This window comes from Plasmodium chabaudi, assembly GCF_900002335.3.
Source record: "Plasmodium chabaudi chabaudi strain AS genome assembly, chromosome: 7".
NCBI classification, from domain to species: domain Eukaryota; phylum Apicomplexa; class Aconoidasida; order Haemosporida; family Plasmodiidae; genus Plasmodium; species Plasmodium chabaudi.
Window position 1 is genome coordinate 1,015,333 of NC_030107.2, and position 11,174 is coordinate 1,026,506.

Genomic DNA, 11,174 nt, shown 5'->3' on the forward strand with positions numbered 1-11,174 from the left:
TTTATTACTGCTTTAAGTTAACTTTGTAGGGATGTTTCCCTTTTATATTTATTTAGCTTTACAATTTGATTGTTTTTAATAATTTGAATTAAATAATTTTGTTTATCATAATAGAAAGGTTAGTTATGGGTTCGATTTTCGAACATGTTATTTTCACGAAAGGCGTTTAATTGGGAGCATATCATTAGTGTGTAAATGCAGAAAATGTTGGGAAAAACGTGGGGAAAAATGTGGAAAAAAACGTGGAAAAAAATGTGGCAATCAAATTAATTATTTATATTCACCTAACTTTGTAGTCCTATTTATTTAGTTAAAGATAGAGACTTAATTTTATTAACTAAGTTGGGAAATAATTCCAGCATAAGAAACTGATGAGTCATTTGCACTTTGAGCAGCGTTGGACTGAAAGGGAATAAAAAATAAGGTAACAAAGGGATGTACATAATGAATATGTAAGTAAATAAGGATGCATACGAAAACGGGTAGTTGGAACTACATTTCGAAATGGTATATGATAGTGAAATATACATACCTGCGAATAATGCATTAGCTGTGTTGATAAATTTCCGGGGAAAGACTGAATTAACTGTGGGCAAAAAAAATTAAGTAAATTTGTAAAATAACAAAAGTAAAAATATGAACTAATAATAAATGGTGACATATTACTTGAAGCATAATTTTTATGGGGTTAGATCCGCATATGGTGTTATGAGTTTTTTTTAAATAATCAATAAAGTCTGAAAAAAATAAAATTAGTATTTTTAGCTGTTTGTAAACCATAGTATATAAAAAAGTGAACATTTTTGGGGGGCAATTATAAGAGTATTAATTTAAGTAACCTTGTATATGGTGCTTCGTGATAATACTAATTCCGTCTTTATCCATATTCTTTAATTTGGTGGGGAAAGTAATAAAATAATGTGTCGTAATAATGTGTCGTAAGAATATGTAAATGGGTTTAATTGTTGTATATATACATGCTTTTATCAAGCCTTAATTAAATTGGCCTACCTCAATTTTTTTATGAATATATTTATCGTTATATTTTTCCAATATGTTTGTAAAGCTAAATCTGAGAGAAAAAAGTTTCAATTATAATAGTGTACATTGTAAAAATGGTGTAAAAAAATTTATAACATTTTTTAAGATAGTGTGATTACCTTCGTCCATAGTGACAAAAATCGGAAGAAAATATAAATGCATTTGTTTCGTCTTGAAAATACTTCTTTAAAGGGTTGCCTATATTAAATTAAAAAAAAATATTATATATAAGAAAGAATAAATATGGGATAGTAAGTAGACATATTTCTTTTTTTATTTCTCACAAAATTCGTTAATCTTGTTAACATCATTTCCTATGCATCCAACATAGATTGGCACAATTTTAATGTCTTTTCTGAAAAGTGTGTGCAAAATAAAATATGCATTGGTGGGTTAAGTCATTATTTTTTTCGTAGTATGTCATTCCAGACAATAGTAAAAAAATAAAACAGTAAAAGAATGGGCATTACTCTTTAATTATATATTTTATTAGTGGGAGCTGCATTTCTATTGAATGCTCCTCCTCATCATCAAGCTCATCAATGTAGTCATATAAATTTTGTGTGTCATTGTTCATAATGTCTGATATAACTAAAGTGAAATAAATATTTATAAATGTGAAATAAGGCTGGCTATTTTATTCATATATATATTTACACTACTAACTAATAAATTACCATTTTTGTTGATTTGCAAAAACCCCAAAGGTGTTTCATATTTATCAACTTGTGGAAGTAAGCACCCTTTGTTGTAAATATGGTGATTTGGGCCAAGAATAAAAATATTTTTTCTGAAATAAAAAACAGCCAAATTAAAAATTATTAACAATTAATAATTTTTTTATTACAAAATCATTAAAGGTGTAAAAAAATTCTGAACGGCAATAATTTTTTGCATAATCATTAAATAGGTTATATATCAATTTCGAACATTTTTACTAACATATTTTCAACGTTTATACAGGAATAAACGTGGGAACTTGTCTCAAGACAGTATGCATATCCTGCATGGCTTTAAAATAAGGTATATCCAATAGGGTTTGTTTATGTGTAAAAATATATGTAATGTATATATGCAAAGATAATAATTTATTATATGTAATATGTATTTTTTTAATTACGGGCAAATAGCAGCTTTCACTTGTTGCTTTGGTAAATTGATTTTTTCAAAAAGCGACTCTATGGAGTTTTTCAATACATTGCCTATAGTCATAAATGAATAAATTAAACATGTAGGTATTTTGTACGGATATATGGCTATACTTTTATTTTTATTTATTCTATAAATATTTGGATTATTACTGTTGTTGGAATACCAGGAACCAGAATGATATGCTCTTCTATAATTTGACATGATTAAACTATTTTAAAAAAATATGTTTCCTTATTATTGTTCTTTTATTTTATTCTTATTTCTTTATGTTATTTTTAAAAAAATTATGTTACTATTAAAATTTATGAGCACCCAAAAAATATATAATTGTTATAATATGGTTATTTTTCCAAAGGGGGGGAGAAAATTTTAGTTGACCATTTTTATTTAATTTATATATTTAATTCGATTTCTTTTCTAAAAAAAATATATTTCCTTTGAAAAATTTAAGTAAATAATTTATTACTATCACATTTTAATAAATTTTCAAGTGTAAAACAATGAATATGTTAATAATAAAAATTTTATTTTTACGTATGATGTACATATTCTATTTATATTAAAGGAGTATCGATTTTCCTATAGGTGTAAAATTAAATTTTTATAAAATTTTAATAAAAATAGTATACATAATACAAATAGTATAAATCTTAACAAATATAATAATTGATTTTTCTTTTATAAAATATTTAATATGTTTAATAATCAGCTAAAGGGGGTAACCATTTCATCACGTCTTTTTCCACATGTCCATAATAACATAAAATACGAAATATTATTTTTAAATTTTTAAGTTATATAATCATATTCGCAGATTTATTCATTAAAAAATAATTTTATTATTTGGATATGCATATATATTTTTACAGATAGTAAATTTATTATGTACATTCAAAAAAAAATATATGGCTAGTCATGTTAATGCATAAATACATGAGGCATGGCCTTAAAAAAAGTTGCAAACATGTTTGAATATTAAACCATTTTATTGTTACGTATGTTTATTCTGGTTTATTTTACTTAGCATGTATAGTACTCTTTCGTTTTTGCTTATTTGGTTTTATAAGTCATGACCATCATTCTGCGGGCATTCTTGGGAAGTTTTATCCTTCAATGTGTCGTCAGCCTCTACAACTTCTGCAGTTTCTTCATGGGGACTTGCATTTTCATGAGCACCCTGATGATGCTCGGAGTCTGCGCTATTTTCTCCTGGGGTGTCAATCGAAACTTCTACTTGATCATTTTGTTCTAACTCTTCTACATCTACATTATTTTCAACATCTTCGACGTTGCTTATGTATGATGGGGTTTTAATAGATCCACTGTTCATAATTGCATCTGATTCATCGGAGATATTATTTCCTTCGTTTTCCATATTAGTCGATTCTTCTTTTTCGGGTTCCTTGATATTTTGATGAATTTCTTCATCGTCTATTTTACTTATATCACTATTATTTGAAGTGGCTAAAGAAGGTGTTACCTCATTTGGTTCTTCATCATGGTATTCATTATGTGCTTTATCGTTCATACTCGAATTTTTCGACAAAACATCAGAGGCATTACATTCTTGATCCTTATTTTCTACATCTACATTATCAACTTCTGTTAATATTTCATCGATCCCATTTGAACTTACGTCATTAGCATTTCCTCGATTAGAATATACGCCATCGGAATTTTCCTCTTCGGGATGAATTTCATTTATGTCTATATCACTTTCATCATTCCCCAGTTTTTCGTTCACCTTTTCTTGAAGTTTTAAGAGTATCTCTTCTTCAAAATCGGGAATGAAATATTTATTTTTTTTATTAAAACTAGAGGTTGTGTCGGTATTATTATTATTTTCTTGTTTTTCTTCCTTGCTATCCTCATCTTTTGAAAATGCCATTTGGTTATCATTAGCATTATATGAATTATTTTCCTGGTCTAACAAATTTTCGATAAAATTTGTTTCATTTTCAGAAACCTTTTCATTCGAATTATTTGGTTTACCTTTTTGTGGAATAATTTCTGGTTTTATAGATTCACTATTATCTTCTCTTTTTTCTATAATATTTTTTTTTTTAAATATTTTTATTTTGTTTTCTGTTTTATTAATTTTAGTATTTATAGTTCTTTTTAAAATTTGATATTTATCTAAATTATTTTTTTCTTCGTTTAATAAATTATTTTTTTCGCTTTCTAAATTCGATATTTGTTTTTTTAATTTGGTTAGTATAGTGGTTAAATTATTTATAACATTATTTTTTTCTTTTTTAAGTTCATCTCTTTTAGTGTTAAGTGTGAATATTCTTTTTTCTAAAACATCTTTAGATAAATTATTGAATTCTTCTAATGGGTTATCATTTTCATTCATCCTGTCTATTTTCAGTTCATTCATTTTTTTTTTAATTTCTTCAAGTTGTACATCTATTCTGAGGGGTAATCAGCGAATAAAAAAAATGAAATAAAAAAAATGGAATAAAAAAATTAAAAATTGTGTGGGCATATTTGTGTGTCTATAACTAAGTGGAATTACTTACTATTACATAAACTATTATATGTTGAATTCGTTTTGAGAGTGCATAATTAATAATAGCCTACTTGCATATATTTTCTTCATATAATTTGTTTCCATTTTGGAGTTGTATTAATCTAGAGCATATGTTTGATTGTTGCCCTAACAAATTTTTATACTCTTTTTCTAGAGCCACTTTATTTGGCTTTTTTTTATTCGAATCTAGTAATCTTTCATTTTTTCTTATTATATCTTTTAAAAATTTTATTTCATTTTTTTTACTTTCAATATCTAAACATGTTTGTTTATATTTTTGTTCTAGTGTAGAATAAAATAATGGATCTGTCGATTTTTTTAATTTTTTTTTTAAAGTAATACTATCTTTTTTAGCTGTCTCTATATGCTTATTTAAATATTGCATATTTTGTTCTATAGAATTATATGTTTTATTTAGTTCTGGTTTATTTTGATTATTTGTATTAACTTTGAAATTTTCACATAACTCTGTGAATTCAGCTATTTTGTTGTTGTGCTCAATCAGTTCTTCCAAACTGAGATCTTTCTAAATGCATTGTGTGTGCAAATATATATGTGTGTATATATATGAATTGTTAAAAATAAAGGAAAAACATGGACTATGCAATTATTTTTATCAACATTTTGTATATATCTACTTTAATATATGCATATGATTACGTTTTTCAATAATTGGTCGCTATCCTCTAATAATTTATATACATTTTTTAGCTCGATGGGACAATAAACTTTATTTTTTATTATTTCATTTCTATTTTTTTTTATTTGTAAGCCTGAAAAATAAGGAAATACAGATTAAATTATGTTGTGGGTATTAATAAGGTGTTTCATATATTTTTTCTGAATATATATAAACCAAATAATGGCTATATAAAATGTGTACAAAAATGCATAAATATATGAACAGTTCAGGTGAATAAAGTTAAAAATGATAAAACAACATGACCAGGTTAGGTCATTTTCAAAGATAAATCTAGCTATATAACAAAAAAAATAGCTAGATAAAAAATAATTTTATTATAGTACTTGTGGATGATAATTCCTTTTCATAGGATGAACTTTTTTTTGAAGAATATCTCAAAGACGATTTAGTTTCATACATTTTCACCTTTTCTATTAATTTTATGCATTGTGTATTTTATTTTTTTGTTTTTTTGGGGGCATAAAAAATGGAAAGTTCGTCCCGTATTTATGTATACTAATTCAGGTGTTGTTATTAAAAAGGAGGTAGTTGAAAAAAAAATATAAATAAATATATATTTCAAGGCTAAGTAGTAGAAATAAACATAGATTATTTGGTTAAATAAAATAAGGAAATGTTATAGGACGATATTCATTTATACATACATGCATACATAAATCTATATCCATACTTATATGTGTGTGTATGTATATGAGGGTATAAATGGAAAAAAGTATACAAAAGACACATATATATATTCATAATATACTACATTAAAATGGGGAATGATTACAAATTTGTTTAATAAAATATAGCATTTACTTAGTCACATTTACATAAAAATTTTCAAAACAAATTCATTTCAAAGCTGTCTAAAAAAAGAGAGAAATGTGAATAAGGATATGGAATAAAAATTATTTTTTAAACATGCACACTCAATAAAAAACGTAAAATAAATAAAAGGGAATTCATAATGCGTAAAATAATATCGTATTCTTATTATATATATTTTTATTTCTAATATCTTTATAAATTTCAAGTTATAACAAATAAGGAAAAATAAAAATCTACAAAAATAAAAAAATTATGCTTATGCATATATGCTTGTTAAAAAATTAATAAAAATAAAAGAGCTTTTGTTTAAGACAAATTTTCTATATCAAAAAATACCTTTAGGCTTGTTTACATTTTAAATATGCATATATATAATTAATTTGTATACTAATTATATATATTTTTTTTGTTTTTAAAATGTTAGTTATGAACAGACCTGTCTTATGTACATATAATTTTTTTTGTGGATTTAATTTAAAAAAAAATACAAAACAAACCATTTAATATTGTGCTACTACAATTTACACATTTGTTTTTTTATAATTGTTAATATAAACTCTAATAAATTGAAGTAATGCCCATAGAACTACATTTGATTTGGAAAAGTATTAGCGAACTTATTCGAGGGGAAAATGATTGATATGCTACTCAGGATATTCTTCGGGAAGTATTTTGAATGTAAACACCGAAAAAAATAAAAAATATTACGATATGCTCCAAATAGTATAGCTATATCACCTTTTTTATGTATTTTTTACTGAAATTTTTTTGTAGCGTATGACAATAATTTTATTACCATGAACATGAATGCTGGAGTTGAAATTCGAAACATAATAATAAAAAACGATGAAATCAACAATTTTTTAAAAGTTATTATTTTTTCATATTGTCTACCAATAAATATATGGCGTGCATGTATATATAATGATTTATACTTATCACCACTCATTTGATAGCTTACTAAAAAATTGTATTTTTGTCTACAATATATTTTTTTTATTCCATGTTCATATTTATTTTAGCCAGCTAGCCAATACATATACATATTTTTTTTCTTCTTCAAGAGTAAAAACGTAGATATAGAAATCGTTTACTTGAAAATCGAAAGAATTAATATAAGTTTTTTAACTTTATCTGGTGTATTAACTGTAATAAAAAAAAGAAGCAGCATTTTCTCAATTTTTAATGCATTTTTTCCTATCCATTTATACTTTGAAATATGTACATATTTTTTTTATTTAAATTAAAATACAGCTAAAGTTGCAAGGAGTCGATTTGAGAATTAAGCCGAATATTCATAAAAATGCTTCCAAGGGAATAAAAAACAAACTTATGAAATTATTAAAAAATAAAGAAAAAGGTAAGGGAAGCACACACAAGCTTCATGCACATTAAATAAAACGTCTTAGCTATAGTACAATATAGCTAGTGTATATTTACATATTCTATATTTTCTAATTTTTTTTAGTTCATGTAATAGATAAAATAAAATTATTTTCTCCAAACGGAGCGATGGTAGGGAAAAAATAGCATGAAGTTGTAAAAATAAAAATGAAAGAATATTGTGAAATTCATAAATGGTTGAAGCTATTTAATGAGCATGCAATATGTATTTAGACTAATTAAAATGTAAATATATGTATATTTAAAATTTAATAGGATTTTAGTTCACCACGAAAAAGACTACAGAAAAAAATATTATGTTGTAGCTGCGAACATTATAAGGACATTAAAAATATGTTATGCTCATATAATAATTATAGTAATATAAAAACTTATATATGCAAAGATTGTTCTATTTTAAAAAATAAAAAGTATGGACAAAATTTTAATTTATTACATGAACAAGTCATTTTAAAAAAAATATTTCAAAATTATACTACTGATATAAATAATGCCCCTTATAATAATAACGAAATAAAATTTATGCATGAAAATGCTCGAACCATTTTGAATAATAAAAATATATATCGAGACACGACAAATGGAAATGGCAATTTTATTAATTCATATAAACAAAACAAAAGCAATTATTCCGATATAAAAAATAGACATGGATTTGTTAAAGAAGATTATTCAAAAATATATGACAATGATAGACAAAAATATGCTTATGACAAATTTAAAGATCATAACTATTACATAAATAGTGGGGACATGCATATGGATAATAATGACATTTTCAGATATGAAGAGGAATTAGATAAAGAGAATAATTCCAGTTTTACAAAAAATTATTTAACCAATGAGCATATAACTAGTGACAATAATTTTGGAAGGAAACAAAATATAGAAAGTAAAAAAACAAAGACAACAAATGATCAGGGAACCAAAATTTGTACGAAATTTCAAAATAGTCATAAAGTAAAGGAAGAAACATACAAAAATATAGACTACAATATTTTAGGTAAACAGCAGGGACATGATTATACAAGGCATAACAATAAATTGTTATATTGCTATAGCAATATGTATAACGATGATTACAAAAAAATTAAAATTGATAACTTTTTTCACCCATAGTAAAGGTGCCTATAATATAAAAAATGTATTTATTTGATAAAACATTTTTCTACCGTTTTTAATTTACATTCTTAATATGTATACATATCCATGCGGATGTGTATGGTTACTTATTGTATATATATGCGTATTTGTTTGTGAGCACAATTTTTTATAATATACACGTGTTTTATCTTCTATTTACACTTAAAAATTAAAAATATCTAAGTTTAGATAACTATAATATTAATAAAACAAAAAAAAAATACAAGAATAACTTTTTAAAATATAATCATAATGTAAACAAATTAATAATTAAACAAAATTGTGGATTATGAAAAGATAAATTGAAACAGATTAAAAAAATAATAGCTAGACAGGGTACTAGAAAAAGGCACAAAAAAATTTACTTAACAAAAGTGTGTGCATTTAATAAACTTTATATGAATTGTTCAGAAAAAATGCACAAATATAGCTAAAATTTATAATATAATTTTTTTTTTTTATGAACGAAACATAATACTGTTTTGATCAATAAAATTAAAATGGTTAGACAATTTATTTGATCTAATAACTTTATTTGAATCAGGTATAACTGGCATTTCGCTTATTTCCAATGGTTTTGGAAACTCGTTAAAATAAGGATGTTTTAATGCCTCGGAAGCTGACATTCTGTCTTGTGGATTAAAATTTAATAATTTTTTTAACAAGTCTAAACCAATGTCTGATAAATATAGACCTGAAAATTGGCTAGCTATGTTAGGAAAATGTGATCGAAGATTATTAACATTCATTTTAATTTTTTTTTTTTTAAATAAATCTTTATTTTTTGATATAAAAGGATATTCATAAAATTTTGGATATGTTTCTTTATCAGGTAATCCTAACAAATTTAATATTTTCCACATTTGATCAACTTCATTTTCACCTAAAAATAAGGGTTTTTTTAGTATCAATTCTGCAAATATACAGCCTACACTCCACATATCAATTTTATTGGTATAGCATTTTTCTCCTAATAATAATTCAGGAGCTCTATACCATAATGTTACTATATTTTTTGTAAGATTAGGATTATCTACATGTCCAAATTTTCTAGCCATACCAAAATCACATATTTTTAAAATACCTTTATTACTATATAATAAATTTGTTGTTTTTAAATCTCTGTGCATAACCCAATTTGTGTGCAAATAATTAATACCGCTTAATAGTTGCTTTAATAAGCATTTCAATTCAGATATAGTAAAGCCTGGTGATTTATTATCTAGTAGCATTTTCAATTCATGTTCAATATATTCCATAACTAAGTATATATCACTCAAATGTTTTCCTACTATAACTTCTTTAATTGACAAAATATTTTCATGTTCAAGTTGTAATAAAATATTTATTTCTCTTAATGATGTAATTGCAAAACCTTCATGGCGCATATTTGAGAAATTTTTTAGTTGTTTCAAAGCAATAATTTTTTTTGTTTTTTTATTTTTAGCTCTAAATACTGTTCCATATGTCCCTTCACTTATTTTATTTAATTTTTTATAATTTTTAATACTTCGACATCCATTTAGTATACAATCAATTTGATCTTTTTCATTATCGCTTGAATGTTCGTCCTTACTATCATATTCATCGCATGTATCATCATTACTGCTACTATTTTCAGTGCTTTTGTTTTCGCTGCTTGAATAATATGAATCATTTTCATCATTTTGGTGTTGTTCATTATTCTTCGAATTGCTCTCAATTTCATCTTTGCCACGCTTCTTATCTCGTATATCATCCGGAGTGTGTTGTAGTCCCTTTTCATGTTTGTAGGACTCGTCTTTATGATCTACATACTTAGGGCGTTTATAATCTGCTGTTTTTTCATAGGAATTGGAAAATTTATTTTTATAATGATCTGAGTAATAACTTTTTTTTTTTTCATAATTTTTTTTGGAATATTCTTCGGTGTGTTCATCATTGTGTTTGCTGTAACGATGAGATGACATTTTGCTGATATTTTCTTTTTTTTCATTGTGTATGTGATAAGAATCTGGTGAATTTTTATATTTTCTTTTATCACGATGTTTATTTATTTCGTTACGGCTTTTTTCCAACGTTTTTTTATCATAAGAATTATATGAATATCTATGTGTTGGTTCATCATTTTTTAAATGGTTGCTATTATCATCCCATCGTTTCTTTCGTTTTATATCTCTTTCCATTCTTTTGAAAATTTGATATAGTTTTATCAAATTAGTTTAGCTTTTGTTTTATATATTTAATTTATTTATTCAGCTATCCACTTATTCATTATTTGTTTGTCCATCATATTTAAATCATAAGTTATTGTAAATGTTTTTGAAATTTATTTTCCATTTATTATAAAATAATATGATTTATAAGTCTATTATTTTTTAATTTATGTTTTAATAATTTATCAGT

General features: G+C 24.4%; 4 protein-coding genes across 4 annotated transcripts; 1 reads left to right on the forward strand and 3 right to left on the reverse strand.

Moving 5' to 3' along the window:
- Positions 1-333: 333 nt before the first annotated feature.
- On the reverse strand, positions 334-2,394 carry PCHAS_0728600 (memo-like protein; the record flags this gene model as incomplete). Its single annotated transcript, XM_016797751.1, has 12 exons — positions 334-402; positions 533-586; positions 667-737; positions 840-888; positions 1,012-1,072; positions 1,161-1,239; positions 1,326-1,396; positions 1,512-1,632; positions 1,719-1,831; positions 1,984-2,052; positions 2,162-2,243; positions 2,343-2,394. 12 exons carry the CDS (start codon positions 2,392-2,394, stop codon positions 334-336), a joined length of 891 nt encoding a protein of 296 aa, XP_016653676.1.
- An 859-nt stretch (positions 2,395-3,253) lies between these two features.
- On the reverse strand, positions 3,254-5,828 carry PCHAS_0728700 (conserved Plasmodium protein, unknown function; the record flags this gene model as incomplete). The annotated part of the gene is made up of 4 exons (XM_016797752.1): positions 3,254-4,607; positions 4,777-5,252; positions 5,387-5,499; positions 5,753-5,828. The coding sequence occupies 4 exons, from the start codon at positions 5,826-5,828 to the stop codon at positions 3,254-3,256; spliced, it is 2,019 nt and encodes a 672-aa protein (XP_016653677.1).
- A 1,046-nt stretch (positions 5,829-6,874) lies between these two features.
- On the forward strand, positions 6,875-8,765 carry PCHAS_0728800 (conserved Plasmodium protein, unknown function; the record flags this gene model as incomplete). The annotated part of the gene is made up of 6 exons (XM_016797753.1): positions 6,875-6,920; positions 7,017-7,111; positions 7,307-7,390; positions 7,497-7,602; positions 7,711-7,757; positions 7,902-8,765. 6 exons carry the CDS (start codon positions 6,875-6,877, stop codon positions 8,763-8,765), a joined length of 1,242 nt encoding a protein of 413 aa, XP_016653678.1.
- Positions 8,766-9,247: 482 nt separating this feature from the next.
- On the reverse strand, positions 9,248-10,954 carry PCHAS_0728900 (cdc2-related protein kinase 1, putative; the record flags this gene model as incomplete). The annotated part of the gene is made up of 1 exon (XM_732074.2): positions 9,248-10,954. One exon carries the CDS (start codon positions 10,952-10,954, stop codon positions 9,248-9,250), a length of 1,707 nt encoding a protein of 568 aa, XP_737167.2.
- Between the last annotated feature and the right edge of the window lie 220 nt (positions 10,955-11,174).